Source organism: Chelonia mydas, chromosome 4 (genome assembly GCF_015237465.2).
Source record: "Chelonia mydas isolate rCheMyd1 chromosome 4, rCheMyd1.pri.v2, whole genome shotgun sequence".
Taxonomy (NCBI): Eukaryota; Metazoa; Chordata; order Testudines; family Cheloniidae; genus Chelonia; species Chelonia mydas.
Genome location: NC_057852.1, coordinates 106686523 through 106705519, shown reverse-complemented (window position 1 = coordinate 106705519; position 18997 = coordinate 106686523). Strand labels below are relative to the sequence as shown.

Here is an 18997-nt window from a genome sequence, read left to right as displayed (position 1 = left end):
CAAAGCAGATGTAATATTTAATTTGACAGCATCCCTGTAAGTCCTTAACCTAAGAAACATTTGATTACATTGCTCAAGTCCGCTTCAAAGTAAGAGTTGAGACCTATCTTTCTATTTGTTGCTGTCCAAATACATTTAAGATTAACAGCGGAAACTCACTATATTTAATCCCCCCCTACTACTATAAGCAGTTTGATAGTAAAAAGCACACTAAGGTACAAACATTTTCTGATATTATTACCTTTCTTCCTATTGCTCCACTTGGTTTTTTAGGAGGAGGAGGTTCAAAAATCCTCTGTTGCTGCTGTGGGGGAAGCGTGGAATATAATGGAATGATTTTGATGTCACCCACTTCAGGACCCAAATCATCAATTTCACGCTTTATCCTCTTACAGGCTTCATCAATCTCCTACAAAGCAAACGTTGGCAAAAATAAAAACTCATGAAAAGACTAATTTTATTTTAAAAACTTTGCATGGCAACTAAATTATTTCCAGCTATAAAACAGCAGATATCATTTTTACTTTTAAAACCAATCTGGGTGCTTGCAGATCTTCCAAAGGGATTTCCACAACAGTCCATGATACATGTTCATTAGCATACAGAAGTTGAGGTAACAACCTTATTTGCATTCAACACCCTTTTTCTTTTAGTCATGTTTCCTAATTAATTCTCTACAATTTGTACTAAAATTGAAATCTCTCACCCAGGAATATTAAACTGTACTCATGACCTTTTCAATTTTCACAATCTAAAAGAAATTGATGTGCGAGATATTTTAAATAAGCCAATTAAGCTTTAATGTCACGTATCACTAATGCAATTATATGGAAGATTTGCTTCATTGTACCTAATGAGAACAAACACCTTTACAGTATAAACACGGATTTTCAAGAACCAGATAGAACTCAGTCCAATATTTTAGAGTTTATTTTAAAATTTGTTAAAATTCCATCTAAACTCAAAATCACTGAACTATTCTCAATCAATCAATCTGAATGAACGCTGGAAGAATATATTTTGTGCATTTCTATAGTACCACAGTATCTAGCTTCTGGATTACAGAAAATATTTAATGCTGCCCATTCATTTAGAATTCAATTTCACTTTACCATAAATTTCATTTAAAATATGTGAAATGACCCCTAATTATGGGAAGGTTTGATTAAAATAGGAAATTATAACAGCAGAATTTTAGGCCGGTTGCTACTGATCCAATGAAATATTCTCAGAATAGGAAACTATAGCAACCCCTGCTGGTATAATTGAAAGATGTCAGTATTAGCTATTGAGAGATCCTCCAAATAGCCCTCATACTAAAGAGTGAATTTAAAAGTTTTGTTTAAAAGAGGGAAACAATGTTTTACAAAAGTCAGAAATTACTATAATGTATGTCTAAACAATAAGGCTAGATATCTCTCACCTTATATAACTAGACGCCCTTTGTGGATTATGCTGTTTAATTGTCTGATTAGCCAAGAAGAATCTTTTTTAAAAACTTTTTTAAAAAGTTAATCTAAGTCTCAGGAATTCTCTCTCTGAACCAAACGTAAGAAGGTCAAAGTTACTTCTCATGTTAAAGAAAGCAGCAACATATTGCTGAAACATCTATTAGATGGAACTTACAAAAAAACACAGGAAATAAAGAAACATTTTACTAGCGTTTCACTTTTCTTCATAATATTATTCAATATCAATTCAGTATTTACGATTTGCAACATTACACACATCGTTTTACTATGTTGACAGATGAACACCCTATGTAGGCCCAACGAAGCAGAAACTACACATGGTTTGCCAGCTTTCTTCTGACATTAGTTGAAGTGATATTTGGTTACACAGACTTAAGTTTCAGATCTTCTTGTAAGTTTAAATATAGTAGGTACTTAAGATAAACCTCTTCTAGACAAAGTTAAGCCTTGCAAATTCCAGGTTTACTTTCATTAAAAGCCTTCAAGAATCTGGGCTAAAATGTCCCCTACTGGTCTGTTAAACAAAGGAGGAACTTCAAGTCTTAAGTGAAACTGCTTCAATAGACTCAAAGCACCTATACTGTAGCTTATGAAATGGGTGAATATTCAGAAAGAAGTAGCTAGCTCGATGCAGAAATCTGAAGCTGTTAGGCACATCACACTCCCTGGAGTTGGAATCATACTTACCAATTTCTAGGGTACTTATGTTTTCTAGGCACTTCCATTACAAATATTAACACAAATCAGATATGTCACTAGCAAAATCAACAGTCAAATGATAAACAAAATAAATGCACCTTGCATTACACCCTGAAAGTCAAAAGACTAGCTCTGATCATAGAATCATAGAATATCAGGGTTGGAAGGGACCCCAGAAGGTCATCTAGTCCAACCCCCTGCTCGAAGCAGGACCAAGTCCCAGTTAAATCATCCCAGCCAGGGCTTTGTCAAGCCTGACCTTAAAAACCTCTAAGGAAGGAGATTCTACCACCTCCCTAGGTAACGCATTCCAGTGTTTCACCACCCTCTTAGTGAAAAAGTTTTTCCTAATATCCAATCTAAACCTCCCCCATTGCAACTTGAGACCATTACTCCTCGTTCTGTCATCTGCTACCATTGAGAACAGTCTAGAGCCATCCTCTTTGGAACCCCCTTTCAGGTAGTTGAAAGCAGCTATCAAATCCCCCCTCATTCTTCTCTTCTGCAGACTAAACAATCCCAGCTCCCTCAGCCTCTCCTCATAAGTCATGTGCTCTAGACCCCTAATCATTTTTGTTGCCCTTCACTGGACTCTCTCCAATTTATCCACATCCTTCTTGTAGTGTGGGGCCCAAAACTGGACACAGTACTCCAGATGAGGCCTCACCAGTGTCGAATAGAGGGGAACGATCACGTCCCTCGATCTGCTCGCTATGCCCCTACTTATACATCCCAAAATGCCATTGGCCTTCTTGGCAACAAGGGCACACTGCTGACTCATATCCAGCTTCTCGTCCACTGTCACCCCTAGGTCCTTTTCCGCAGAACTGCTGCCTAGCCATTCGGTCCCTAGTCTGTAGCGGTGCATTGGATTCTTCCATCCTAAGTGCAGGACCCTGCACTTATCCTTATTGAACCTCATCAGATTTCTTTTGGCCCAAACCTCCAATTTGTCTAGGACCTTCTGTATCCTATCCCTCCCCTCCAGCGTATCTACCACTCCTCCCAGTTTAGTATCATCCGCAAATTTGCTGAGAGTGCAATCCACACCATCCTCCAGATCATTTATGAAGATATTGAACAAAACCGGCCCCAGGACCGACCCCTGGGGCACTCCACTTGACACCGGCTGCCAACTAGACATGGAGCCATTGATCACTACCCGTTGAGCCCGACAATCTAGCCAGCTTTCTACCCACCTTATAGTGCATTCATCCAGCCCATACTTCCTTAACTTGCTGACAAGAATACTGTGGGAGACCGTGTCAAAAGCTTTGCTAAAGTCAAGAAACAATACATCCACTGCTTTCCCTTCATCCACAGAACCAGTAATCTCATCATAAAAGGCGATTAGATTAGTCAGGCATGACCTTCCCTTGGTGAATCCATGCTGACTGTTTCTGATCACTTTCCTCTCATGTAAGTGCTTCAGGATTGATTCTTTGAGGACCTGCTCCATGATTTTTCCAGGGACTGAGGTGAGGCTGACTGGCCTGTAGTTCCCAGGATCCTCCTTCTTCCCTTTTTTAAAGATTGGCACTACATTAGCCTTTTTCCAGTCATCCGGGACTTCCCCCGTTCGCCACGAGTTTTCAAAGATAATGGCCAAGGGCTCTGCAATCACAGCAGCCAATTCCTTCAGCACTCTCGGATGCAACTCGTCCGGCCCCATGGACTTGTGCACGTCCAGCTTTTCTAAATAGTCCCTAACCACCTCTATCTCTACAGAGGGCTGGCCATCTCTTCCCCATTTTGTGATGCCCAGCGCAGCAGTCTGGGAGCTGACCTTGTTAGTGAAAACAGAGGCAAAAAAAGCATTGAGTACATTAGCTTTTTCCACAATCTCTGTCACTAGGTTGCCTCCCTCATTCAGTAAGGGGCCCACACTTTCCTTGGCTTTCTTCTTGTTGCCAACATACCTGAAGAAACCCTTCTTGTTACTCTTGACATCTCTTGCTAGCTGCAGCTCCAGGTGCGATTTGGCCCTCCTGATATCTTTCCTACATGCCCGAGCAATATTTTTATACTCTTCCCTGGTCATATGTCCAACCTTCCACTTCTTGTAAGCTTCTTTTTTATGTTTAAGATCCGCTAGGATTTCACCATTAAGCCAAGCTGGTCGCCTGCCATATTTACTATTCTTTCGACTCATCGGGATGGTTTGTCCCTGTAACCTCAACAGGGATTCCTTGAAATACAGCCAGCTCTCCTGGACTCCCTTCCCCTTCATGTTAGTGATCTAGGATCCTGGCCATCTGTTCCCTGAGGGAGTCGAAGTCTGCTTTCCTGAAGTCCAGGGTCCGTATCCTGCTGCTTACCTTTCTTCCCTGCGTCAGGATCCTGAACTCAACCAACTCATGGTCACTGCCTCCCAGATTCCCATCCACTTTTGCTTCCCCCACTAATTCTAGCCGGTTTGTGAGCAGCAGGTCAAGAAAAGCGCCCCCCCCTAGTTGGCTCCCCTAGTACTTGCACCAGGAAATTGTCCCCTACGCTTTCCAAAAACTTCCTGGATTGTCTATGCACCGCTGTATTGCTCTCCCAGCAGATATCAGGGAAATTAAAGTCACCCATGAGAATCAGGGCATGCGATCTAGTAGCTTCTGCGAGTTGCCGGAAGAAAGCCTCATCCACCTCATCCCCCTGGTCCGGTGGTCTATAGCAGACTCCCACCACTACATCACTCTTGTTGCACACACTTCTAAACTTAATCCAGAGACACTCAGGTTTTTCCACAGTTTCGTACCGGAGCTCTGAGCAGTCATACTGCTCCCTTACATACAGTGCTACTCCCCCACCTTTTCTGCCCTGCCTGTCCTTCCTGAACAGTTTATAACCATCCATGACTGTACTCCAGTCATGTGAGTTATCCCACCAAGTCTCTGTTATTCCAATCACGTCATAGTTCCTTGACATCACCAGGACCTCCAGTTCTCCCTGCTTGTTTCCAAGGCTTTGTGCATTTGTATATAAGCACTTGAGATAACCTGTTGATCGCCCCTCATTCCCAGTATGAGGCAGGAGCCCTCCCCTCACAGACATTCCTGCCTGTGCTTCCTCCCGGTATCCCGCTTTCCCACTTACCTCAGGGCTTTGGTCTCCTTCCCCCGGTGAACCTAGTGATGGGATGCCACTAACAAATGCCAAAGACTGGCCCCCTCAAATGATAAAGCCCTGCTGCTGGTCATAAAGTGCTCAAATTTAAATACTAACTGCAGAATCTCACAACTAATTTTATGTTTAAACTGGGCTTAAGACAAGCAAGCAGTCTGTCAATGAGCAGCGAACAAAAAAGCCAGGTGTCTTGTTCAAAGCCACACATTTCTCTTCAAAAAGTACAAGCTGTATTCTGTACCAGCTGGCGCTTCCGAATATAATTTCAAGAGTAAGACTATTTTAATGAGTTCTGATTAGGATAACATGGAAATGACAAATGCATAGATGACCATTACTATAGTCACCTTATGGACCTTATAATCATCTTCTCAGCTGCACATGGTGAACGGCAACAATGGCTACTTCTGCTAATCTGAGAGCAATAATAAACTCAGGAGGATCCTGTGGTTATGAACCATTTTGATGGAAAGACAGAGTGTCTTCACCCTCAATAGATGGCATATTATTTCTCTAAATGCTTCCCCCCTGCCAGCAAGCACTACTTTAGCCTTATCTATAACCAGCTCGCTTTCTTCCAAATCATTGCCTTTCACATACTAGGGGTCTGCAGCATATAAAAGCATTTAAAATACTCACTTCCAACTCTGAGCAGAACTGAGACTTCTTTCAGAGAAAAGAGAGCTTGTTTCTAAAAAGTTGTCCTGAGATATGCTAATTTATAAATGTATACTAACAAAAATGTGCTATGAGAGCATTAAGGATTCACAGCTAAGCATTCAAGAATCAAGAAATGCCAGAGTTAAGGCTGCAGGCGTAACTTTAACCCTCTCTGTGGACACACTACAATGTCTTGAATTACACAACCATGCTGTATTTTTCAAGTACCAAAGACAACTTTTTTTTTTTTTTTTAAACAACCATTGTAGCATCTTGTACTACTCTGTGGATTGCAAAGTGATTACATAAACACAAGAGACATTAGATGAAGCGAGGCTTCTCTGGAGCCCTTGCTTCATTCACTATTCATTCTTCACAGAAAATTTTTTTACAAGGCTGTAGATAAAAAGTCACAGGTATGATGTATGATCTGAAAAACGGTATATGATCAATGAACCTTCACCATAATATATTCACATAAGAGACATCTCCTAAAGGTGCACATTAAATTAAGCTTTGAAGGAGGCTGGGCCCCATGTATATATCATACAACATGCTCATTCATCTCAAGCTTCCAGTAAACACTGTGTACATGTATTGTTGTTACCATCCATAAATACACAATGCATGCCAGTTACACTTATCCCTGGTGCAGATGAGTTTACTGTAGAGGAGTGGAGAGCAGTTTTTAAAGACTTATAGCTTGGCAAAATCAAAACCAATTTTCACCAAAACATTCAAGAAAGAGCAAGAGCTACAGTGCGGGTTACATACTGTAATACTTTACTGAAAGAGCATTTAAGCAAACTAGGGAAATGTGGGCCAGATGAAATTACGATTAAATGGGTGGTCAACTGGTTGAAAAACCCTACTCAAAGAGCAGTTATCAATGGTGTGCTGTCAAACTGGAAGGATGTATCTACTGAGGTCCCACGGACGTCTGTCCTGGATCAGATGCTAAATATTTTCATTAATTAGTTGAATAATGAAATGGAGAGTATGCTTATAAAAATCTGGAGAGGACCCCAAACTGGAATGGGTTGCACACACTTTGGAAGACGGGATTAGAATTCAAAAAGACCTTGACAAACTGGAGAACTGGTCTGAAATCAACAAGATAAATTCAATAAAGACAAGTGAAAAGTACTACACTTAGGGGAAAAAAATCGTATGCACAAATACAACGTCGGGAATAACTGGCAAGACAGTTGTACTGCTGAAAAAGATCTGGGAGCTAAAGGGAATACAAACTGAATATGGTCCAATAACGTGATGCAGTGGTGAAAAAAGCTAATACTACAGGGTGTATTTAATAGGATTGTCATATTAAGACACTGAAGAGACCTCGGGTAAAGCAATTTGTCCAGTTTTGGGTGCCACATATTAAGAAAGATGTTGACAAATTGGAGAGAGTCCAGAGGAGAGCAACAAAAATGACAAAAGGTTTAGAAAACATATTCTATGAGAAAAAGGTTAAAAAACTGGGCCTGCTTAGTCCTGAGGAAAGACAATGGGGGGACCTGATAGTCTTCAAATATGTACAAAGACGACAGTAATCAAGAGTTCTCTATGCACTGAAGGTAGGATAAGAAGTAATTGGCTTATTCTGCAGCAAGGGAGATTTAGAAAGTCTAACAATAAGAATACTTAACTACTGGAAGAGGTTAGCAAGCAAGATTGTGGAATCCCCGTCATAGATTTTTAAATATAGGTTAGATAAACACCTGTCAAGGACGGTCTAGGTATACTTAGTCCTGCCTCAGCACAGGGGAATGGATTAGATCAGTGTTTCGCAAGAACCTGTCAGTGGACTGGCACTGGTCTCTGAGATCTCCCTCATACAGTTTAGGAAGGCAGCAAGCTGGTCCCTGGTATCAAAAAGGTTGAGAAACACTGGATTAGATGACCTCTCAAGGTCTCTTCCAGCCCTACTTTTCTATGATTCTACATATTACTGTAATGTTTAAAGACTACTAATCTGAACTTCTCAGAGTTCCTTAATATACCTACTAGCAGGTGTTGTTTAAATTTAAATCAAGCTTGAGTACTCAGTTCAGACTTTCACATGCACTAAATGATATAGAACTAAAAAATATGGCATTCTATGCTTATGCTAACAAATGTGGGGTATCTCGGCTATCACATACAGGGACTTCAAGAAAATAGGTTGGCCATTGCATCCTTTGCCTCTTAAACTCTTCAGGAACACGCCGTAACAAGGAAGAGATATTGACCTAGACACACAAGTCATATTAAACTACCACAGCTTGATAGTTTGTAAAATGGAAGGTGAGCAAGAATTCCAGCCTGAAAGATCAATTTTCCAGGCATCTTGGTAATTTATGGTAGTTTTGTGAGGTCGTCCAAAGCCCATATTTTATTTTCTAGAAATATAACTAAAGAAGTTGGGTTTAGCTGCTGGGAAAAAAAAATTCAAATTCTTAAACTTAAGCAATCTGCCTTCCAAGAACTGGCAGGCAGAGACTGGTGTTATCCATAAATCCTTGGCCGGAAACATAAAACCTTCAAATTCAACCAGACCGAGTACCTACCAACATTCCAGGTTAGACTACAACCTATAAATCTTGGAAAGCTCTGTATCTAATAAGTTTTCAGTCTTCATGAGGCCTTGAAAGGATTTAAACATTTTCCAGACCTGTCATCAAGTGTCCCAATCATAATATCCTCTGGAGACAAAATAATGTTGTTGGGATTACAGCCTGAAGTGTTTTCCTCATCTGTGGACTCCCAGTAGACCCTCTGTGGAGGCTAATCAGCAGGTTAGAGGCTGATCTCTCAGATGTAGTTGTATGGCTTAGGGGTGGGGGCGGGGGGAACAATGGGGAGAAACAGGACTAAGCAGTGATTTCTACTCCTATTCTACCTCTGACTGGTGACCCCAAAAGTGGCTGCCCATGAGACTCAAGTGCCCCAAGAAATACAGCTGGAATAAGAATAGGGCAGTGAACAGATGGTCCACATGAAAAAAAAGCCTAGAAACCCTGAAGAAAGTTGGACTGTGCTACTTTGTGCCAAAAATGGAATCGAGAAAGGGAGAATCTGAAGCAAAGGGCACACAGAGCAATCGAACGGCTCCATCCCAGATGACATCAAAGCAGATTCTGGTAGCCCTCTAATTCATTCTTTGTTTTATTTTAAGTACCATGTCTATCACCCTACAATTGGTAGAATCGAGGTAGACATCCACTTGGCTGCATGAAAGACAGAGCTTGAGATGGGGATAGAGTGGAAGTTCTCTACTTCTATCCCCTCTTAATGAGGGTGTGGAACTGGAACCACTCCAACTTTGGATATGACCTAATTCTCAGCACCGAGGATGAAGACTTCTCCTTTGGAACTAGGAACTTCCTACCTTTGCTTTGTTTAGTTCCACTACAGCCTACGATGCCGCCTTGCAGAAAGCACTGCCCTGAGACTCTTAGAAGAGGAGTAAAAGTATCATCCTTTTCCCGTTCATTAAGACCAGATCTACACTAAAAAGTTACATCAATCCAGCTACATCAGCCAGGGGTGTGAAAAATCCACAATCCCTGAGCAACAGACAAGTCAACCTAACCCTTGGTGTTGACAGCAGTAGGTTAATGGAAGAATTCTGCTATCACCTAGCTTCCACCTCTTGAAGAGGTGGCTTAACTAGAGCGACAGGAGAACCATACAGTGGCTGTAGTGAGTGGCTACACTGAAGCATTCCTGCGGTGTGTCTGCAGAGCTCCAGCTATGCTGCTGTAGCAGTTTAAGTGTAGAGACAGAATCACAGAAATGGAGAGCTGAAAGGGACTACAAGAAGTCATCGAGTCCAGCCCCCTGCATGATGGCAGGACCAAGTAAACCTAGACCTCCCTGACAGGTGTTTGTCCAACTCGTTTTTAAATGCTTCCAATGACGAAGACTTCACAACCTCCCTTGGAAGCCTATTCCAGAGCTTAATTACCCTTAAAGTTGGAAAGTTTTTCCTAATATCTAACCCTATATATCCCTTGCTGCAGATTAAACCCATTATTTCTGGTCCTACCTTTAGTGGACATGGAGACCATCCTCTTTATAACAATCCTTAACAGACTGGAAGACTTATCAGGTTGCCCCTCAGTCTTTCCTCAAGACTAAACATGTCCAGTTTTTTCAACCTTTCCTCAGAGCTCAGATTTTCTAAACCCATAATAATTTTTGTTGTTCTCCTCTGGCCTCTCTCCAATTTGTTCACATCATTTCTTAATTGTGTTGTCCAGAACAGTGCACAGTATTCCAGCTGGGGCGTCACCAGTGCCGAGTAGCCAAAGTCTCAATACTGAAAAGGAAGGTTTCAGTGTAGAACAGTGGTTTTCAACCTGTTGTTTGTGGACCCCTGGGAATCCGCCGATTATGTCTAATATTTCCAAAGGGGTCCGCACCTTCATTCAAAATTTTTTAGGTGTCTGCAAATGAAAAAAGTTTGAAAACCACTGGTGTAGAACACAAAGCTATGCTCTTGGTTTCCCACACCTGGCAAGCAGCATTTATGATCTTTCTGAAATAGACTTAAGCATGCTCTGGGATCCAGACTTCCAAAAAGGGCCTGGAATCTGCTCCAACTTTGAATCTACCCTGGAAGCTCATACGACTTTTCATCAGCCTGGAGCGAGACCAGATACACATGGTCCTTGCAGGCATGAGTGGTGAACTTCAAGCAGGCAGAAAACCTGTTGGAAAAATTTCCTTGATCTACGCACCACGATTATCTGGTCTAGTCTGGACATCTCCCACCCTCCCTCCCTCCAAAGGGTAGTCATTAAATCTAGTAATTTCCCCCACAACCTGTCATTATAGTGGAAAAGACTAATCCAATTAGGGATACAGGGAAAAGGTTTCTACAGAACCAAAAATGTAAGTGCCTAACACTTAAGACCAATCTTAACTATTTACATTAAAACTAGATTTTAACTAGGGGGGAAAAAACAAAAACAAAATACAAGTAATCTCCAATGAGTTGAAAGTTCAAAGACTGGTTCAGCTACTTTAAGAAACTGAGCATGCATGAGGGCTATGCCTCCTTATATAGCATTACCTAGAGTATTCCAGAATGAAGTCTGCACATCTACTGATAATTTAAGCTTTCCTAAGGGCCCTGGGCTTATGCAGTATGCTTCTCACAAGTAAGCACTGACAATACTCCAAGAAGCATAACTGAACAATGCAAACATAATTCTCAACTTTACTGGTAATACAATAAGTGAGTCTGTAATCTGCACTTCATATAAACAGTTAAAGGCAATTTCTTTTTCTATAGCTACAATCCATGCCAATATCACGAAAGCCTGATCACAGAGCTTGCTACAAAAATCTAAGAAACTTACAGGTGAAACGTTAAGTTTTGAGTATTCACCCCAAAAACTGATTTGTGACCACACGTGGATTCATACTGAAAGGCTGACAGAGTTATGCTTCACAGAAACACATGTAAGAATCTTCATGTAACCCTAAACAGCACAACTGAATATGCAAGTAGACAAAAAGGAAAAACAGCAGCAGTCCTGAATCATTATTCCTCCCCAATGAGTGATGAATGCTACAGTAACTTTATCTAAGAGTTTAGTTACTGTATAAAGGCCAGTGTCTACCTTAGACATTTGTACCAACCGCTCAGTTTTATGGAAGATCTGCATAGACTGAGGGTAATATTAGACAGTGGCAGCATGCAAAAAAAAAAAAAAAAAGCAATGGACATTTTCTACACTGTGACAGGGTCGGGCCGGATGGCTACAGGAAAGTAATAGAAGGCAGATATATTAGCCCCAGGTTAAGTAGGTCCCTTTTCCCTGGGTAAGGTAACAGGGAAGGTTCCAGAACAATCAGGAACCTTCTGGAGACAATTAAGGCAGACAGGCTGATTAGAACACCTGCAGCCAACCAAGAAGCTGCTAGAATCAATTAAGGCAGGCTAATCAGGGCACCTGGGTTTAAAAAAAGACCTCACACCAGTTTGTGGTGCGCATGTAAGGAGCTGGGAGCGAGAGGCACTAGGAGCTGAGAGTGAGAACGCATACTGTTGGAGGACTGATGAGTACAAGCATTATCAGACACAAGGAGGAAGGTCCTATGGTGAGGAGGCCCTGGGGAAGTAGCCCAGGGAGTTGTAGCTGTCCCACAGCTGTTCCAGGAGGCACTCTAGACAGCTGCATTCCACAGGGCCCAGGTTCCCCCCAAACCTCCCAACTCCTGGTCAGACACAGGAGGGGCTGACCTGGACTGTGGGTTCACAAAAACAGCCAAACTGAAGGCTGTCGTGAAGCTACAAGGCAAGCAAATCCGCCAATAAGCGCAAGACCTATCAAGGTAGAGGAGGAACTTTGTCACAACACACAAATGAATACATAATCTTTGTTCAAAGATTGTAGTGTTATCTGCCCAAAAGCGCAGTTAACAGAGTTAAGGTAGCCCAGTGGTGCCTCATGCCCTTCCAGATTGTCTAGTTCAGCTATGCTCAAACCTTAAAGTTAGGGCACTCACCAAACCCACAATGCAACCTTAATTCTGCCTTCTGGAGTTGAAGAAAGCTGTTTGGAATGGCTCAGTAAGGTAATGCCATGATAAGCAGACAAGAAGGACTAAGAGAAGGCACCATTGCTTCTGTTATGTTTCACAAATTTGAATTCCAGCATTTATTTGCATGCACTCCTGTTGAGTTCAGTGTTGGTGCAGTAGCTATACTGAATGGTGGAAGGATTAGTTGGAGCACATTGACAAAGTTGTCACTACGATATAAGGAAAGGTGCCCAAGTAATTTGATAGATCAAATATGCTTCATTTCAGCACTAAGATCTGTAGGTTGTGTCAGAGGCACACAAGGGTGTCTTTTTGCCATAGGATTATAAACACTGTGGTAGCATCCATGAGGGGTCTCCACAGCTTAATGAGGGTTAAGTGAAAGCAATAGCTCTGAAGAAATTGTCAGAGTAAGGGTAAAGGGTGATAAAATCCGCAAGCCAGCGGCCAGTTTGCATGGGGCAAGCTCAGTGACTGTAGGCAGCTCCTGTCTGCTACACATGAGCTAAACCCAAGTTTTGCCTTAGCATAGAGAAGGTGTTACTTTGCCCTACATACTCAGGTGCTCTGTTCCCAGAGGGTTCCATAGAAGTTGCAAGGGTAGAGTGGTGTTATTGGGATGTTGAGGCATCACTGAAAGGGCAGAATTAAGGATGTGTAGCAGGGGTTGCATGTACTTCTAGTCTTTTTATTTCTGTTTTTTGGAAAGTAGAGGAACTTCAAGTCCTAGAAAGGCAATGAAGCAGTACTGGGCATCCTTAATTCTGCATTAAAGTTTTTAGGCAGCTAATTTTCTTGTAATTTTTTTTTTTAAAAAAAGTAACTTCTCAGTACTCCCATGTTCCACAGCCCAACTCCCCCATTCCACTGTCTCTGGCTCCTTACCAATGACGTAACCAACTACAAAGGGCACTGGCTGCATGGTAGTCCTTTCACTGCCCCCGAATCTCAACTCTCTGCCTGTCCAGCACAGTCCAGTCCTCACTTCCCAGCGCACTTCCCCACAGAGGAACAAGCATCAGCCAGGGCCCCAAGAATGGAGGAGCTGAGCAGAAAATATAGGACTAGTGCAGGGACTGGCATGGAGTCAGTGGGAATGTGTTGTGAAGAGGAAAGAGAAATGGAGGGTTTGAGCAGCCCAGCTGTAGCCCCCCAGGACATTCCTCCTTGCACAGCTCTAATCACATCCTTTCCTCACCACACACTTCCACTGCTCGACCTCCTCTTTTCCAGTAGAAGCAAAAGAGTGAAGGATGAGGTTGGTGTTCCTTTGATGCTGCTCAAGACAGCATGCAGAAAGGAGGAAGTTCTGGGTTCTTCCCCCTGATCAGGGAGCACTGGAAGAATAAGGAGCCCTTGAGTTCCTTCCCTTGGTAAAGAAGCTGTGGAGAGAAATTGTGGTGGATGAGGAGGGCATAGACGGCTCCACTTTCCCCCAAGAATATCTGACTTTCCCCGTTATGATTCTGCTATGTCAGTATATCTGAGCTCTCAAAGAGCAACGGTCCTTTTGAGGACAATTCCTTATTCCACTGAGGACTCTCAAAAAAGTTACTTTTTTGGAAACCCTGTTCTTTGTCAAAGCTCTAATCACTGAACTGGGTTTTCAAGAACAGTGTTTGCATGATTCCTTATGCTAATAAGGGACAGAGGTGGAGACTCCCTGCCTTGCATCCTCCTAAGCCCCCACAACTCCTGCACTGCTTCAATATTCCCCTCACCCCCATATTCCTCCTCACTGCTCCAACCCCAATATTCCTTAGCAGCACCAAAAAGTTAAGAATCTGATAATGTTATGATCAGCTCACGTAAGGGGCACAGTTAATCCCTTACCAAAATCCCAAGCAACTTACTTTCTTTTGATCATACTCAGTCCCATTGTTCAGGAAACAGCTGAGGATCACAAGTCATGATTACATTCACCTAACTGCTTATTAGAACCTTTTATTTTCTCTCTAATGTTAAATTCCTTGACAAGTAAAATCAGAGCCTATGATTTTAGAGCACTTTAAAATATCAACTCAAATGAGGGCAAAACTTCCCGAAGAAAGCAGACAATGAACAGCCAGTGTCCCGTTTTCTGTTGCCATACGTAGGACTTGAACTCAGAGTACAAAGGTGTTGCTCAGGTTCAACGGCCACAGTATATCACCTGGAGTCACTTAGCTATTTCACAGCACACTGCTGACAAATGTTCTAGCTCAAAACGAGCCCTAGTTTTGCAGCATATGCACATTTCGTTCTGGCTCATGACTGAGACTTAACCTAACCTTGAGTTCTAAACTTTACCCAGAATAGCTTTGAAAATATTGCTTCCCCAAAGGGGCAGTGAGTGCCAGGCACTAAATGAGAAATTCTGAACATGTGAGATTAGTTTGGGAGGATTACAGCCATAGCCTGATTCCCAATGTATGCAAAACAACATTAAAAGTAATCAGTTGATTTTTAGGGGGACTAAATCAGGAACCCCTTGCTCAAATGACCCCATATTTGGAGCACTAATCCTACCCACATCCCCAGGATGCACAGCAAATTTCAAGAAAATCTAAGCATGTCTAAGTAAGCATGTGTATTTTAGAACACTCAGAATTATCATCTTTAAAATGGTTAGTGAGGTTCAACTACAGAGCTGAATTACTGCTCTGCTAGAATATGGGTTTATCTTAATGCAAACCTTAAAAATGTCATTTGGTTATTCTCCATAGAATGGACTGTTACCTTTTATGCAAAAGAGTTCTTTGATGGAAGGAGGGAGCCAGAGATGGAGAAGAGAGACAAAACTTACAATAGAGTAACTGTCTCCTTGGCAACATGTCATGAAGCAGATAGAGAAAGGAAAAGGCAAAAAGGAACAGAAGTGGATTGATGAGCAATATACTCACTACATCAACTAACTTTTGTCCCTCGTAACCAAGACATCTAGCATGTTCTAGTAAGATGGTATGTCTTTGCCTAGACAGAAATGATTAGCTTTTCTTCCCTTTGTAACAGAAGAGCTGTATTTATCCAATATAAAGTGAACACTATTGATACATATTGAAGGAAACGAGAGCCAACTGATCAGCCCAAGGCACAAGGAAGGTTTACATCCTGTGGGGAAAGACGAGAATACTTGAGGACTGACTGACTAAGAGGTCCTCCATATTGGAGAGGGTTGGAAGGGACAGGTGTTTATACGTTGAAGTGTAACGGTCATGGCTTGTCTTCATGTACAGCGCTACAACTGTGTGTAGAGAGCAGGAGAAGCTCTCTCACCAACGTAGTGCTGTCTACATGGGAAGTTAGGTCGGTATAACTACATAGATCAGGGGCGTGGATTTTTTTACACCCCTGAGCGACACAGTTATACCAATACAGGTATGTAGTGCAGACCTGGCCTCCGTGAATGGGTGATAGAAGGGGATTTGTATTAGCATCAAAAACAACCCTTTAACTATAAGGCTGAAAGGCACAGTTATCCCCTGCTAGACAATTCACACCACCAGGCCATAGGTACTTCGGCACTGCCAATTCTGTCCTCAAAATTAAGTGTGTGTGTGTGTGTCTGTGTCTGTGTGTTTCTTGTAGAACGATGGAAACAACCTCTTTTGTCTTGCCCAAATAAAAAGGCAAGGTGGTAAGTCATTGTTTCCCTCACCCCACCTAACAGGCTACTGAGCTATATTAATGCAGGAGATAGCTTGAATACTGGCTCAGAAAAAAAAATCTCTCCTCTGTGGGAAGATTCATGTGAGAGGGGAAGACTATCATGGCAACCACAGAAACAAGGCTCAGCACTTGTATGTAATAAAGGATTGCTGTGTCAACAATGGGGGTGAACATATCCCAATATGTTTAGGCATTCAGGAATTTTTCCCTAGCATAAACCCAAGTGATTTATGTCAGAACACTCACGCGTGAACAGAGAAGACTCTTGTCCTGACAACATTTCCTTTTCACACTTGAACACGCTGACTAATGCTCCATCTCAACTTATGCCTTTTTGTCCCTACTATCTTTCACCAAGCCCAGAAAGGGAATACTCTTGCTGAGTTGGTATGCAAGGCCACTTCCTTAACTTAGTTCAATTCCTTCCTGACTATCCATTCATACTGAAACTACAACAACAGATCTATAGATTTTAAGGCCAGAAGGAACAAATCAAATAATCTAGACTGACCTCTTCCATACCAGACTATTTTACCCAGTTACCCCTTTATTGAACCCAATGACTTGCACACTAAGCACACTTAACTTGACTAAGCACACCTTCCAGAAAGACAGCCAATTTTGAACACATCAAGAGATGGAGAAACCACTACTTCCCTCCGTAGTCTGTTCTAACAGTTAATCACCTCACTCTTAAACTGAAAGTGATTTCTAATTTGAATTTGTCTGCCTTCAAGTTTTTAGTCACTGGTTTTTATTGTCTTTCTCTGCTAAATTAAAGAGCTCGTCAGCACTCAGTATTTTCCTATATCCAGGAAGGTTCCTATACACTAATCAAGTCATTTCTCAATCCTTTTTTGATAAAATAAAAAGATGTTCTTTTAGTCTCTCACTGGAAGGCATTTTCTCTAACCTTTGAAGCATTTTTGTGGCTCTTTTCTGCACTCTATGCAGTTTTTCCACAATCCGTTTTAAAATGTTGACACTAAAACTGTATGCAGTATTCTAATATCTGTCTCACCAATACTATATACAAGGTAAAAATCACATCCTCATCCCTAGTCACTACTTCCATTTATACAAGGAAGGATTGCATTAGCTCTTGCATCACACTGGGAGCTCATGTTCAGTTGCTTGTCCACTATGACCTGTAAATCCTTTTCAGAGTCACTGTTTTTCGGGATACAGTGCCCCGTTCTGTATATGTGGTGTACATTCCTTGTACCTAGAAATATAATTTTGCATCTGGCTGTACTAAAACACACTTTATGTGACTGGGCTCAGATTACCAACTGATCCAGACTGCTCTGTCTGAAATGGACTGGCCTCATTATTATTTACCACTCTGCCAATCTTTGGGTCATCCATGAATTTTATCAACTGTGATTTTATATTTACTTCCAGATCATTCATGAAAGCACTTAATAGGAGTTGGCCTAGTAATGATTCCCGTGAAACTAAAAGCATTTCCATTCCATTTCACCTCCACATTTGGTGCACATAACAAAATTCATTCTGCACGTGGACATAAAAAAAAATAGAGGGAACATTATCTGAGGGCAGCACTTTTGCTACGGCTCCTGTGTTTATCAAGTGATCTACAGCAGCAGTTTTCAATCTTTGAAATTTCCAAAGGGGTCTGCAAATGAAAAAACGGAGGTGCAGACCCCCTTTGTAAATCTACTGTCTGTATATAGTTGAATTCTGTTCAGTAAGTTTTCAGTCTAAGTTTTTTTGCGGACCACAGGCTGAGAATCGCTGATCTACAACATCCTCAGACTCCAGCTTCTGTAGCCACTGCACCCACGCACTGGCTACACAGGCTGATTTGACAGCTGTCTAAACCGAGGCCCTGGAACATTCAGAACACCGCCTTTGTGGCAACCTACCTTTCCATTTCTAAAGCTGAGCTTTAGCCCTTTTTTGGTTTCTTTATGAAGTATAAATCAACCTTCAATTTTTGTATCTTTACTTTTTTCTGCTTGGTTTTACCTCAAATATCAGAAATGTCAAGTTTACTCTTCCCCTGATCTTGCTGAAGGACTCTCGGAGGTTTCAGGGGTACTTTTTGTGAGCTCTAACACATTAATGGGGCAAATGTACTGAATCTATAATAAAGGCTTCCTTTATCAGAGATATTAAATCAGTTAAGTTAAAGATGTTAAAAGTGTTAATCTAAGAATTCCTTTCCCTCTCAATTGGCTTTCACTCTCTTCACTCTTGTGATGTCACCATTTCACTAGTTCTCCACTAGTCTTTCAGATCAGTCATAATGCAAATTTCTAATGAAAAAAACCCCAAACATTTGGAGTTTACCTTTTTGGAGAAGCTTCTGTCTTTCAGTTCATCAGGTACTTAAGGGTCAAAAGTAGATGCACAGGAGAAGGGCTGTTTTCCTGGCTAAATCAGACACTGGAATCTGAGTGGGGACAAGGACCTGAACCCACTAATTTAGCAATGAAACAGCCTTGAGAAAGTGAGAGCAGTGAAGTCCACTCTGCTTCTAACGTACCGAATTACAGTATGGACTTCTTCTGCAAAGATGTGTCAGATAAAAGGTTCAAGTGGCTCACTTAATCAAGATGTGAAAATCATTCCTCACAGTGACCTGCTCAGAATAAATCTCCCCTCTCAAGGTCATTCTGTACATCATCCACAGCCTTGTGAGATTGAGGAACAGATTATCCGAGTCAGAAAAATTGACAGATTATGTCTTGAACTGCTCTATTCACCTCCACTGATCTAGGAGCAGGATCTCAGAGGGAGAATCTAGGCAGAGAAGGGCACCAGAAGATCTGCTTCTGCACTGGCAGTCACTATCTTGGTCCCTTCAGAGCTGCCAGAAGCTATTATATCATGTAAGT

General features: G+C 41.7%; 1 protein-coding gene across 1 annotated transcript in view; it reads right to left on the bottom strand.

The window, feature by feature from the left end:
- DHX15 (DEAH-box helicase 15) overlaps positions 1–18997 on the bottom strand; it is a 70789-nt gene that overhangs the window by 26323 nt on the left and 25469 nt on the right. The window contains exon 6 of the mRNA XM_027820576.3: positions 242–409. Coding sequence (XP_027676377.2) covers positions 242–409 — 168 coding nt within the window. The remainder of the gene's footprint in view (positions 1–241; positions 410–18997) is intronic.